Genomic DNA, 15,301 nt, shown 5'->3' with positions numbered 1-15,301 from the left:
TCCCTTCTCAGCAGATCTTCCTGACCCAGGAATAGAACTGGGGTCTCCTGAATTGCAGGTGGATCCCCTACCAGCTGAGCTACCAGGGAAGCCCCAATTATTATTCCCAATAAACTCATGCCTTGTGTAAGTCAACAAGTTGGTTTTTTTCTTGTCTGTGATGCCAAGAAGCATGCAACAGTTATAAAAAGAATGAGAAACTGTGACTGGGCATACAGAGAAAAAGAAAAATCTGGTAATGGAGAAACCTACCTTTATTAGTCTAAATTATGCTTTGCTTTTTAACGGCAGTGATACTGATGACTGATTTTATTAAACACTGATTTGCTGGGAGAAGGAGGGAAATTTTTACCTTCAGAGGCAACACTTCTCTGTTGACACCATAAAATGTTGCCATAGCAAGTGTCCAAGACAGCAGACCAGCCACATTCCCACAGACCTTTTTGGCACTTTCAAAAGTGTAATCATCCATGTTAAAATATGGCTGTAGTAACTCAACAGTCTCTTCATTTATTGTGTCCTTGGGGAACTGCTGAAGACTCCACAGGAATCCTGTTGCACTCATCAACTGAAAAATAGTATTACAGCCTGTAAGCTCTGGGAAAAAATATGTACTTTCTTTCTAAGTTAGCATGTACTTCTAAATTGAATTTTTTTCAAAGAAGTAATAATTGATTTGCTCTAAACATACAAATCAAGACTATGGCAGTAGTCAACCTAAAGCCGTAAATTGCAAGCTGTCTTCCTGTTTCCATGGAGAAGAGCAAAGAAGAAAAACAACGTAAGTTTCCCACCTAGTGAGTGCGTCTAAATGCCACCAACCACACAAGCCCCTTTTTATAGACGGAGTTGGGTTGACATCAACATTGTGCCAATACTTCCTTCACTGAGTAATATGCATTTAAGTGCATATTATATATTGTTTTTAAATTGTACTATAGTTGCTTTACAATGTTGTGTTAGTTTCTGCTGTAAGCAAACTGAATCAGCCACACATACACAACACCCTCTTCCTTGGATTTCTTCCCATTTAGGTTATCACAGATCACTGAATAGAGTTTCCTGTGCCATACAATAGGTTCTCACTAGTTATCTATTTTATACATGTATTATTTTTGTGTGTGTGCGGGGGGACAATAATATTCTATGGTCCAGATGTACCACTGTTTATTTAACTACTCACATACTGAAAGGCATCTTGGTTGCATCCATGTTTTGGAAATTATGAATAAAGCTGCTATAAAAACCCCTGTGAGCAGGCTTTTGTGTGGGTATAAGTTTTCAGCTCATTTGGGTAAATACTGAGGAGCATGATTGCTGAATTGAATGGTAAGAGTATATTTACTTTTGTACCATGGCTTCTTTTTCAACATCTTTATTTAGGTATAATTTACAATAAAATTTCCCCTTTAAAAAAAAAAAGACTGTGCCAATACTAGGTATGGGTTCTGGACAGATTTTTATAAAAAGAGGGCATTCAGCTTTAAAATCTTACATTTTAAAGAGGCATTACATTTTGAGAGATGCAATTTAAGATAAATTCTTCAGTATACAATGATCAATTATTTGTCTGCCATTGTGTCTGGTCTGTATTGAGTGTCCTGGGATGCAGACACCTAATACACCTCAAAGGACTTATAGAGATAGATTTTACTTACTTTTAATGACTCGCCCCATGATGGCTTGCAGCAAGGTTTTTCTGGATCCATAGTGACAGGGTCAATTTTCTTTTGAAATAGTAACAGAACGCAGTCCATGATTCTCATAATAAGATGAGGGGGCTTTGCAAGTTTCCTGACTGTGGCAATATCATTTGGCTTGATAGTCTGTATTTGGGGTTAGGGATCAGAATATTTTTTGCTGAGTAGTATTCCTAGTCATATGGAACTCTCATACTTTTAAAAACTTAAAATGGAAAATTTTAAAACATATTTTCTTCCCAATTCCTGACATTTACATCAAGGGTCTGCATTCCAAGATTCTTACATAATGGATCTTTCATGGTTAAGTTAGGATTTCTGTTTCTTTGTTTGCATTTCCCCCAAAAGTTATCAAAGAATTGGTTTAGAATATCACTACCATTCATTGGCCATCACCCCAGACCTCCATTAGCAACAACTGTCATTAATGTTTACCATTTAGATAATTTCATCTTCAAAGCATAGAGTCTATATTACATATGAGTATTAAAAAAGGGGCAAGGCCCTGAATATCAGAAACCTCACCTTCAGTTTTCATTTTGAAGGTTGCCCTGTCTATGGAAGGGAGAGAATTCTAAGGAGACAAGTAAAGTTATTGTACCATATGACTCATAAAAATATTTTTGGAAGTTTCTATCTGTGAGCTGAGTTAGAAATAGGACATCTCCTGACATTCAAGTCAAGAAGGACTGGGACATCATATGATCCATAAAAACTCCTAAGACCCATTTGACTCAGTGATCACTCTCTCATGTGTTATCATAGGACCCACAAAAGAAGGGAGGGTGGAAAGTGTGTCCAGGTCATTGTTACAATTTTATTAAATGATGATCCTAAATCTATTAATGCATTTAACAATCACAGACATTCTCCCATATAAAATAAGAGCAAAACCAAAATATCCCTGTCCTCAGAATCTTTCAAAGAGAGAGAAACACAATTACCCTATGATTATCTGACACGACAGAAGTCTAGGAGTGACAGGAAAACAAAGGAGGTTCAGGACTTCCTGGAAGGGGTGAAATCTGAGCTTGGTCCTGCAGACTGACTCTTACTAGTCATGAAAGTTAGGAAAAGTAGAAAGTGTTCCCGGCAGATAGAGACCCATTTAAAAGTAACAGACCATAATTACTGCAGAAGCATTTAGGTGTTTCTGTATGGCTGGATCATGCTGTGTGTAGGGACAAAATAAGGTAAAATTGAAGGGGCAGACAGGAGCCAGGTATCACAGCAGTAGCACGAATACTTATTGAGTTCCTTCCATGTACCCAGTGAACTATTCATTACTTTTTAATGCATACATTGATTCTTCAAAGATCAAGAAAGAATTAGAATCTTGACAGAGATCCAAGAGAGTTAAGTAAACTTTACTTGAGACTATCTACCGTATGGTCATGAGAGGCAAATGGAGATCTGCTTGCCTCTGAAGCTGTCCCTTCTTGCTTCACAGTCCTGGATACCCATCTTGGGACTTTAAATTAGAGAAATGGGAACCGTAAGAGGATTTTTAAAAAATGTTAAAGAGTGCATGACATAACCTAGTCAGGATGCTGAAGGAACTGAGAAGGCTGTCTGTATAATCTGAATCCCTTAGGATACAGTTTAAGCCAATAATCACACTAAGCATTATTCCTCAGTTCTCATGGAAAGATGCTTTGTGGGATGAAAGTAAGTTATGGGAAGTAAAGACTTAAAAAAATAAACTTAGGAAATGTAATCAGCAGAAATATTTGCTTCAAGACTCAGAGATCACAATCACATTAAGAATTCAATTCAGTTTTCTGATTAGAAATCCCATAACTAAATTTTATGTAATGACACGTGGTGCCAGCTAGGACCTGTGTTGGGAGGGATAACAATGCACTGCTCACATTCAGGGCTGCTTCTGCTTCTTCCAGTGCAGGTCTAGCTGCCTCGAGCTTGGTCTCAGCTATTACTTTTTCACTATCGATTTCATCCACTATTTTTTGGGCTTTGTCTTTTACTTCCTGCACTTCATTTTTCACTTTGGCTGAAGCCTGAGCACTTACTGTGACTTCTGCTAATACCTGTTAAAGAAAGAAAACATGAGGATCAATAGAAATCTTTTCAGCATAATTTACAGATTTGAGTATATAATATAAAATAAGAATGAGAGAAAATTCATCCCCCATTTAAGCTGTCTATATTTTAAGATGTATTAAAGTAACTCCTCTGAGTAGCTTTGTAATCTTTGTTTCCTAAGCTTCTCTCGGTCATGAACTGTATTAATAAATATTTTAAACTTTCAGAAAAATGATATTTATACTCTATGTTATTTCTAGAAAATTAAAACTATTCAAAGTCAGTGCCATGGAATAAGGTCAGAAACCATATGAAGCCTCATGTAATAACAAAAAAAATAGCTAATGTTTGTTGACTGCCTACCATATATCAGGATGCTAAGGGTCTACCTTATGTCATATGCTAAGTGCCTCTCCTATGCTCTAATATTTCAATAACTGGCTAAAGGTAGAGACTTAAGCATCTATTCTTAACTGACTCTGTGAGTGCAAGGTGAAAGCAGCCTGAGCCTGGGGGAGAAGCAGTAGGTAGAGAAGTAACACATATATATCCCTATCACCTTGGGAGGAGCATCTTTTAAAAAAGACTCAATCAACTCTTCTTTTTATTCTTTTCCTTCCTTAAAACAAACTTCAGATCAAACTTGGGCTACCCCAGAAACCTAGAGTCTGCAGAGACCTTAAAGAGAAGATCTAATATAATTTATTGTCAAGCAGAAATTTCCTATACAGATGACAGAAAACGAGAGAGAACCAGAGCAGGAAAAAACAGTCTTAGACCAAGTAGAGGATATAATAGTTTAGGTATGTTTTGGTATAAATTAAACAAAAATATCTAACGGTCTTTGTAAATGTTGCTATTGTTGTTTAGTTGCTAAGTCGTATCCGACTCTTTTGTGACCCCATGTGGGCTGTATTTTACTGGAAATAACCTGTGGGTTTATATTCTGTTTACTTTTTAATAACATTTTAAACAATGCTTTTTTTTAAATGTGGGAAGATATGCTTCACAGTGTAAATGCCAACTCACTTCATCTGCTTTTACGGAAGCCACTGCCAACTCCTTCTCTTTTACTGCAAGATCCTGAGAGAGTTTTGCCACAGATTCACTTGCCTCCATCAGCTTGTCAAGACCTTTACAAACACACACATAGACACTTTCACTGAATATATGATTATCCCCTCATCAAATACTTATTCAATATTTACTACTTATAAAGAACCATGTGCTGCATGCATGCTGTCTCATCAGTCATGTCCAGCTCTTTGCAACCCCATGGACTGTAGCCCACCAGGTTTCTCTGTTCATGGGATTTTCCAGGCAAGAATACTGGAGTGGGTTGCCATGCCTTCCTCCAGGGGATCTTCCTGACCCAGGGATTGAACCCATATCTCTTATGTCTCTCGCACTGGCAGGCAAGTCCTTTACCACCTGGGATGCCATTAGGGCCATCTGGGAAGCCCTAAGGCACCATAATGTACACTATAACAAACACAAAATAATTATGGACAAGATGTCTTAAAATACACATATTTTAGAAGCAATAATACTGACCATATTTCTAACAGTTTCGGTTCAGCAGGAAATGAAGAAAATAGGTCTGAATGAAGAATATCATCTAGTTACATTTAAGGGAAAGTCATATTGCTATAACAAGTAAAATGAATTTAGCCAGGAAACTTATTTGACAAACGTATGCTCTCCTTGGCTTTGCAAACAGTTTGTAACTATCATTTTTTGCCTTTGAATCACACTGCAACTGAGACGGCAAATGAGACATAATATATTAACATTTTTTGTGGTTCTCTCCTATAACAGTGAAAATAACTGCTAAAACTTCTGCAACTGTTTCTGAGACTCTCAGTGCTCTAGACAAAAATAACTGGTTAACTGAAAATCTCACTAGTCGCTAGATAGAGGTGTGTTGGTAAACATTTAGATTCTGGGTCTGGAGTGAGGGCATTCATTTGGATGGTTCCAGTGTCCACCGTGTAGATAATCCCACCTTGCCTGGTTCTCAGCAACACACCATTATATAATATTTCTGCCACATAGATAGAATAGAAATAATAATGTTCCCCAAGAACATTAATAATAATAAAGTAAAAATAACTAAGAAGTAATGAGTTTTGAGTATTGATTGCCCTCATTAACATAATTAATTTAATTGTAAGTTTATTAATTTTTAATGAAGGCTGTGGTTATCAACCAGATCATCACATTCCTAATTTAACCATCAGTTCTCATGAGCCAGTGCAGGTAGCTTCAGCACACCACCGATTCTAGAGCATCATATAAAAAAGCTGCGGAAAGCCACGAGAAAGCCAACAGAAGGACGTTTCTCTCACAGGGCACCGATCATCACTGTAGCTTCACAGGCCTTTATGCTTTGTGACCACGTTCTGTGCAGAAGTGAAAATACAGAACTAAGGCATTTCAGGATTATCTGGGCCAAATGCTTTCTGGACATAAAATCTGTTCCCACTTACACTTTTCCTACTTACACTACATATACTGGACACTTAGAAAACCACTGCTCACGTAAAGTCTCTTTTTGTTTTCATTTTTTTGCTTTTGTTTCTGTTTTGTTTTTTCCTTTGTTAGAAATCTGAGAAGAAGTAACACGGCAAAGTTTACACAAATTGAGGGAAATGGCAATGAAACCATAAATTGAAACTGTGGTCAGTACCCAGGAGCTGGCTTTTCCCCATCTGTAAGCAGCAGCTCAACAACCACGGTGACTCACTACCCAACAGGATGGACCCAAAGCTGAAAGCGCTGGAAGAAATGGTTCCAGAAGAAAAACAGGCCACCTCTGTTTACATTTTTTCTGCCCAGACGTTCTTGACAGGTCAAAAGACCCATAAAGATATCCCTCAAAATAATCTACTATCAGCAATATTTCAATATTGATTATAAATCAATATTTCAATATGAAAAATAAGTATTTCATTTTCAAACAACAATGTCCACCAAACAAAATATTGGGATCTCTTTCAGACAAGCCCTAAAAGATCAGATTCTGTTCCACTTACCAATATTCATACGTTCAGCTTGCTCATTAATGTATTTCACCTTTTCAGTGTAAATGTTTTTATAACCATTTATAAATGAAAGGTAAGATTTGGGAGTCACGTGCGCTCTTCGGCGGTATCTGAGAGTAGAACAGAAAAAAAGACCTTCCCGTGAGGCAGCAGGAATACTGTATCTCTAACTGATTCTTTGACTTGACCCTTATCCCCATTCTGGGCTTCTGTTTCCTCTTCTGGAAAACTGAGAAAAGAATCACTGTCCTACACCTCCTAGGATTTTGTGAAGATCAAAAAATAAAACAGCATACGTAAACACACTTTGTAAACTTTAATGTTCTATACAAATATTAGGGATAGGTGGTTGAAATGAATTTGTGCCGAGATCTGTTTTCATTCGCCAGATATTTGCTACACACCTCTTCCCCACTAGAAACCCAGATGAGATGAGTGGGCTTACAACGGTGAAAGCCAATCTCTCCCCTGAATTTCTGGATTATCCTTGAAATCAAGGCACACTTGATTCGAACATCCAAATCACTACGGTTTCAGTATAATAATTATATTTAACAATAGAAACAAGTAAAAGGAAAAATTTTTATACAGGAGAAACTAAAGTCAAAGAAGAGATCTTCACATACTAAAAATTCATATTTTTATATTACAGTACGTTTATTTTATATTAAAATTTTACTTTTGGAGTTCTGAACATTAAAAAGCATTTTAAAGAACTCTGGCATATATGTGACTATTAGTAAAACATTATATAAATATCTTTTACATATCTTTTTTTATGCAGGCCATTTTTAAAGCCTTTTATTGAATTTGTTACAACTCTGCTTCTGTTTTTGGCTGCAAGGCATGTGGGATTTTTATTAGCTACCCGATCAGAGATCGAACCAGCACCTCCTACGTTGGACGGCAAAATCTTAACCACTGGACTCCCAGGGAAATCCCATATTATGCATATATAATGCATTCAGAATAAACTTCTACAATAAGAGGATATTGAAAACTTTGAAAAATACACCAAATTTTCAAAACTAAAGACATGGTTTTTTGTAGCTGCACAAAAGTAAAAACTTCTCTTCACAAGTTGACAGCAGTAGAGGTGGAGTGCAAGTTAAGCAGAAAGAAAATCTTCCCAACAAAGAGAATTAATATACACAGATTTACCAAGAGAATCTGGGAGATTATCTATAACTATTTAAGAGGATGGTCCATGTACAGTTTTAAGTAAAGAAAACGACACAGGATAAACAAGTTTTTGTGAGATAGGATCCCCTACCCCTTGGAAAATCAATTAAGTGCTACCAAGACTCTCCATCTGGTCCCATTACTTCATGGCAAATAGATGGGGAAACAGTGGAAACAGTGACAGACTTTATTTTCTTGAGCTCCAAAATCACTGCAGATGGTGACTGCAGCCATGAAATTAAAAGATGCTTGCTCCTTGGAAGAAAAGCTATGACCAGCCTAGACAGCATATTAAAAAACAGAGACATTACTTTGATGACAAAGGTCCATCTACTTAAAGCTATGGTTCTTTCAGTAGTCATGTATGGATGTGAGAGTTGGACTATAAAGAAAGCTGAGCGCTGAAGAACTGATGCTTTTGAACTGTGGTGTTGGAGAAAACTCTTGAGAGTCCCTTGGACTGCAAGGAGATCCAACCAGTCAATCTTAAAGGAAATCAGTCCTGAATACTCATTGGAAGGACTGATGCTGAAGTTGAAGCTCTAATACTTTGGCCACCTGATGCAAAGAACTAACTCCTTAGAAAAGACCCTGATGCTGGGAAAGATTGAAGGCAGGAGGAGAAGGGGATGACAGAGGATGAGATGGTTGCATAGCATCACTGACTCAATGGACATGAGTTTGAGTAAGCTCCAGGAGTTGGTGATGGACAGGGAGACCTGGTGTGCATCCATGGGGTTGCAAAGAGTTGGACACAACTGAGCAACTGAACTGAAGACTCTCCATGAAGAAAAATAGGCTTTCTGGGAGGTACTGCACCCCCTGAAGCTCATCCATGAACCCTAAGGAAGAAGTGCTCTGTTATAGAAACCATGTTGGCCCACCTTTATTTATAGCAATCATACCAGTGACTATCACACTTTGGAAAAAACTGCTGTATTCTTGAACTGTCAACACCAGCTTTCACATCATGAACGCCATTTCTGCTTTTAGGGACTGGACTCTTCTACTGTCAATTAAACTTCAGTTTCATAATTATTTGTCATGAAAACACAGACAAGATTAAGTGATGCATATTAATGATCCCTTAGCATAAGGCAATAATGAAGCTTTAGGACAGTGGACTTCTTTAACCAAATAAATAATGAACTTGAATAAGAAACAAATTTTAAAGAGTTTATAATGAATTATTTTAAGTCATTTCCAAAAAATTAATTAAGCAAGTGAAATAAAATAATTCATTAAGTATCTGTTACTTTGAAGCCCAGAGGGAAAGGGGTAATTAAAAGTATGGACACTAGTTAATTTTAAAATCTCAATTATTTGTCATCATTTTAATACATAATCACTAGAAAATCAAAGCGAGGGAAAAATCTAAGAGCAGCTGGGATTTTGAGCTCAATCACTGTGACGAGTGTGTTACTGGATGTTACATTTTATTCGTCTTTGGAGTGAACCTTGTGTTTCGGTAGCTGTCACGCTCACGCATCATCACTTACCTTTGGAAATAACTTTCACAGCTCTCTGAAACCATGTCGTGAAAGAGGCCCATTGTTTCTACAACTTGTCTTTTGGTGTCGCTAGAGCAGACAATACTATAGCCTGAGACGAAGTAGGAGGCCACGGCGACCAGCGCCTCCCTAGGCCAGCGACTGAACCAGTCCATGGTGCAGCCCGAGATCAAGCCCGGAAATTTCAAAGAGCGGGCACGGAACTTCTCACCAACCTAGCGACAGAAGTGTCAAAAAGCATTATACATTTTAAAAATTATATTTTCAAAAAACACAGAGGGATGATTAGTCAGGCATAGAGACCTTTTTATATTCTGAGCCAATAGCCTGACACAACACATTATTTTAGAAATCTTCTTAGACTGCATGAATATGTAAATGAAGTGTCCAGGTGCAAGGAGGTAATAGTTCCACATTCTCTCCTTTCCTAAGACTCATTCTGCTCAATTCTAGGAGCTCCCATGTAAGAAGACACTGACATCTTCTTTGCCCATGTGCTACAAACACACAACGGAATATTACTCAGTCATAAAAAGGAATGGATTTGAGTCAGTTGTAGTGAAGGAGATGAATCTACAGCCTGTTATACAGAGTGAAGTAAGTCAGAAAGAGAAAAACAAATATTGTATAGTAACACATATATAAGAACCTAGATAAACAGTACTGATGAACCTCTTTACAAGGAAGAAATAGAGATGCAGACATAGAGAACGGACTTGTGGACACAGTGAGAGAAGGGAGAGTAGGACAAATCGAGAAAGTAGCAGTGACGTGTATTCACTACCATGTAAAAGAGAGACCACCAGGGGAAGCTGCTGCACAACGCAGGGAGCCCAGCCCGGCGCGCTGTGACGGCCCAGATGGGCGGGACAGGAGGCGGGTGGGAGGCTCAAGAGGGATTCTTAGGCAAGAAAAAAAAACAACTAAATTTGATACTCAAAATTTTAAAGAAAATTTTAAACAATCTGACATTAAAGATCTGTTCCAATAAAGGAAAAATGGATAGAAAAAAAAGGAAACTGACAAAGCACACTTCTACAGAGACAGATGACCAGGACAGTGAAAGGCCTGGAACCAGGGCAAGTGAGATCTGCAGAAGGAATGGGAGGTGTTTGGTCTAAAAAAGAAATGACTTAGGGAGTCTGCAGAAACTTTCTCCAAATATCTGAAGAGCTGAGTAAAGGAGAGGGATTGGATTCACTTTACAGGACAAACGAAATCACAGGTGAAGAGTCAGAGACAAAATTCCACTGTTTGTAAAGAAGACCTTTCTGGCTATTAGACTACCTAAAAATTAAGCAAGATGCCCTGTAAGTTAGTGAGCCACCTCCCCCACCCCCAAGAGCAGAAGTGCCCAATAGAATTTTCTATGATGATGGAAAGGATCTATATGTGTGCTTTCCATAGTAATCCCTAGCCACGTGCAGCTATTGAATATTTGAAATGAAGCTAGTGGGACTGAGAAATTGGATTTTCATTTTTACTTAGTTTTAACTGATCAAAAATCAAATGGCCACACATGGCTAATGGTTACAATACTGGATAGCACAGTGAGTGAGAGACATTCAAACCTACATCAGGGACATTCTAGATGGTATGAATACATTGGAGCTAAAGCTAGAAAAGACTATATCACCAAATCCCTTAAAATAAATAATTTCTGTCTCTAGGTAATCAAAGTTGTAGGGTATGCAATAATTGCTAATGAGTACACTCAATTTTCACTCTTTAGTATGATTTTGGTCAGTGGAGATTGGTGGTAGTCAAGAAGTAACAAGTGTTCATTTCTGAGCAAATCATCTCATCAGAGAAGGCGAACTAAGTACATTCAAGGAAGTAACTCCTCCTACGTAGAAATAACTAAAGTAAAAACTCACTGGAGAAAAGCAGAGAACAACGTGCAAGTTCTTCCTTGATCGTGAAATGAAGTACTCATACAGATTATCGAAGGTGGGAGGATGGCGAGGGAGCTCCCTTTTCATGACCGATATCAGCCCTTGGGTGATTTCATCCATCTCGTCCCGTGCAAACAAATTGGAGATCTTTGAGGAATAGGCAAGAAAGGGTTCAGTATTTCGAGAGTTCCCCACAGCCAACGCACTGCCAAAGTCTGGTTTCCCCCCACCCCCACCACTGCATGTCATTTCTTTTCACATTTTTTCCTGCATCTCTACAGTCAAATCCCTAGTTTGCCAGAAATTCCAAGAGCACAACTTTTTATTTAGCAGCTTAATCAGGAGCAAATTAAGTTTCCTTTTGCTCAAATAGCTATTACCAAAAAGCCATCTTGTTTACCATTCCAATCACCACTTAAATGTCCAGTGATGCCTTCGTTCTGATTCACAGTCAGTCTCAACTGTGGTTCCAAAATAGTTAACTAGAGCATGCATCAGTAAGCACCCAGACACGTCACTGTGAAGGGGAGAGTGCACACGCAAGGTGTGCTCGCAGGGCTGGCCTTCGCCTGGCATCTGAGAACTAGGCTTTTGGAAGGAAGGCTCCATTACTAATCAATAAGGCTGTTCCACTGTAGCTACTATTTATAAAAACATTGGGATATATGGTGAACATCTGCTTTACTTCTGGGAGTCTGGAATTTTGGCAGTTGCGGCTAGGCAGAGAACAACTACATGACCAGCCCCTAAGAAAATCTTGAATTCTGAGTCTCAAATGAGCTTCCTTGAACAGAAAGAGCACCTGTGTTTCTGCACTTCACTTCACGTTTCTTCACTTTCACTTCACACCAAAAACACATTCTGTATGGACCCTTTAGTGAGAACATATTAATAGGAAGCATGTATATGGATTTCCCCAGACTCCCCTGATGTGTCTTTTTCTTTACTGATCCAGCTGAAAATCCTTACTGTGCTGCTGCAATAAATCTTAATCATAAGCTCAACTATATGCTGAGTCCTGTGTATCCTTCTAATAAAGTACCAAGCATGTGGGTGGTCAAAGAAGTGATGATAAAAATGGTGTCAGCAGTGGTGACATTGAGTTCAGTTCACTCACTCAGTCATGTCCATGGACTCTTTGCGACCCAATGGACTGCAGCATGCCAGGCCTCCTTGTCCATCACCAACTCCCAGAGTTTACTCAAACTCATGTCCATTGAGTTGGTGATGCCATCCAACCATCTCATCCTCTGTTGTCCCCTTCTCCTCCCGCCTTCAATCTTTTCCAGCATCAGGGTCTTTTCCAATGAGTCAGTTCTTCACATCAGGTGGCCAAAGTATTGGAGCCTCAGCTTCATCATCAGTCCTTCCAAGAACACTCAGGACTGATCTCCTGTAAGATGGCTTGGTTGGATCTCCTTGCAGTCCAAGGGACTCTAAAGAGTCTTCTCCAACACCACAGTTCAAAAGCATCAATTCTTTGGCACTCAGTGGTGACATACACATCTATTTACAGTTAGTGTAACTTTTTCAACAATTCTATACACCTGATATTTAGATAGATAAATGATACATAGATAGATAAACTTTGCTTTTCCTAAAATAAACTACAGGATTAAGCTAAAGATTTAAGAGACAAATAAGGAACCACACTTAAAATGGAAGAAAGCATATAAAATATCTGGAGGTAAGCAGCATTAATTTCACAGAAACTTCAAAAAATCTATTGAACCTCATGTGTTAATCATTTCTAAAACGAAAAACGTGTGCCAAATGGCTTCCCTTCTTTTTTTAATAATTATTATTTACTTATTTGGCTGTGCCAGGTCTTAGTTGCAGCATGGGATCTTTGCTGCAGCATGCAAACCCTAGTTGCAGCATGTGGTATCTGCTTCCCTGACCAGGGATTGATCCAGGGCGCCCTGTGTTGGGAGCTCAGAGGCTTAGCCACTGGGCCACCAGGGAAGTCCCTAAATACCTCACTTCTGAAAGACTGCTGCTTTCTCTATTCAGATTTACATTTTTAAAATATAACTTCTTTCTCTACTTTGGAGACATACCTCCCCTGAAGATAGCAGGTTGTTGAGATATTCTAGAAATGCCTCATCTTTTATTTCGTTGTCAGTAAAGATAAAAGTGATGCCTTTGCCATCAGCACCAGCAACCTTGTACAAGCCTTTTAAATCATCTGTGAGATTACTCACATTATAAGACCTAAGAAGAGAAGGAGCAGAAAGCTTTAAATGAAAATATAGTCATCATTTATCTCAAAACACAATACAATCCATGATAATTAGAGCGTAATCCACACCTGCTCCGATAGATTCTAAGTTAATAGTGCCTGCTAGAAAACACAGAGCTAAACAGCTGTACATTACCACTCTAAATAAATAGGTTTTATTTAGCTTGAGAACTTAGTGGGGAATTTACCAAAAGTGACTCAGACAGAATAATTGGGAACAAGGAAAAGAACTTTTATTCCCTACAATCCAACAGTCCTCAGCCAACAGATGTTTTTTGCCCAAGTGAATATATATGTAATATTTAAAACTAATCAGATATTTGGATGAGCTTATATTGGTAAGAAGGTATAGATAAATTATAAATAAAAGTAGTGATAAATTACATATAATGGTAATTTTCACATCTCACTGAGCGACTAGATTCAGAGATGCATTATGCAATGTGATATAAATAACAGAAATGTTATAATTATGTGGTCACAGATTCTGAAAAGAGATGAGCCTGGTCTCTGTTTTTCTCGTTTACCCTGTTTCCTACTAAACGCATGTGCTACCAGAAGTGATATGATGTGTAAAAGCAAAGCAGACGTTTTCCTAAGTGTGGCATGTAAATCCTCGTGGGTAGATGCCAATGAAAGGGATTATAAAGAAGTCCTTATTTGAAGGAGGTTTCACTGTGCAAGTAATAGGGAGTTCTGTGTAATTCATAGGGTCTAATGGAAAGACTACTGACATTAAATTCAGGAAGACCAGAGTTCAAATCCCTGCCCTGAAGTTTTATAAAAGTTCCTTCATGTTTTACAGCTTGTTTCCTCATCTGCAAAATGAAGATAATTACAAATTTGTAAAGGTTGTTATGGGCATTTGAGATGATGTACCTTAACTACACTTAAACGTATAATAGCTTACTTTTATTTTTTTAACCTTTTTATTTTGTATTGGAGTATAGCCAATTAACAACACCGTGACAGTTTCAGGTGGACAGCAAAGGGACTCACACATACATATACATGTATCCATTCTCCCCCAAACTCCCCTCTCTTCCAGGCTGCCACATAGCATTGAGCAGAGTTCCCTATGCTATGCAGTAGGTCCTTGTTGGTTATCCATTTTAATCATAGCAATGTGTACATATTCATCCCAAACTCCCTAACTATCCCTTCCTCCCATTCTTCCCCCTGGCAACCGTAAGTTCATTCTCTAGTAAGTCTGTGAGTCTGTTTTGTAAATAAGTTCATCTGTATAATTTCTTTTTAGATTCTGCAAATAAGAGATGTCATAGCTTATTTTTAAATTAGGAGAGGAAATGAAGCCCTTCTGGGTGGAATTATAGTTAATCTTGTAGATCTCAGCAAAAGGAATACTATCAAGAAGAGACGATATATCCCCTCAAAATAATTGCCAAGGGGGAGAACTCATTAAAAAGGGAAACGGGTAAGTTGGTTTGCTGAGAAGCAGCTGCACTTGTGAGAGCGACATAGCCCGCATCCTTACTCAGAAGTGCCCGGTGTTAGAGCAACCCTCTCACTGACCACTCAAGGAAGTCACAAAGCTGTTTTGCTCTTTTTTTTTAATTAAGCAGATTGTTAGGCATTGCTTTTACAATATACAGACATGGTCACAGCACACCCTCTCTAGGTCCAGATCCCTCTCACTGCTTTCCTTCATAGCTAAGCCTCTTGA

General features: G+C 38.3%; 1 protein-coding gene across 1 annotated transcript in view; it reads right to left on the bottom strand.

Annotated features, from left to right (window-relative positions):
- DNAH8 (dynein axonemal heavy chain 8) overlaps positions 1–15,301 on the bottom strand; it is a 317,992-nt gene that overhangs the window by 118,259 nt on the left and 184,432 nt on the right. Inside the window, exons 62-69 of the mRNA XM_086371558.1 lie at positions 13,436–13,589; positions 11,358–11,522; positions 9,469–9,695; positions 6,779–6,897; positions 4,773–4,876; positions 3,572–3,748; positions 1,659–1,826; positions 353–568 (exon numbers count right to left, since the gene is read on the bottom strand). Of these exons, the coding sequence (XP_086227684.1) occupies positions 353–568; positions 1,659–1,826; positions 3,572–3,748; positions 4,773–4,876; positions 6,779–6,897; positions 9,469–9,695; positions 11,358–11,522; positions 13,436–13,589 (1,330 nt within the window). The remainder of the gene's footprint in view (positions 1–352; positions 569–1,658; positions 1,827–3,571; positions 3,749–4,772; positions 4,877–6,778; positions 6,898–9,468; positions 9,696–11,357; positions 11,523–13,435; positions 13,590–15,301) is intronic.

Source organism: Bos grunniens, chromosome 23 (assembly GCF_055505025.1).
Source record: "Bos grunniens cultivar Pamir isolate PY7600 chromosome 23, Bosgru_T2T1.0, whole genome shotgun sequence".
Taxonomy (NCBI): Eukaryota; Metazoa; Chordata; class Mammalia; order Artiodactyla; family Bovidae; genus Bos; species Bos grunniens.
Note: the sequence above shows the minus strand (reverse complement) of the source record. Positions and strands in the feature narration are given on the sequence as shown.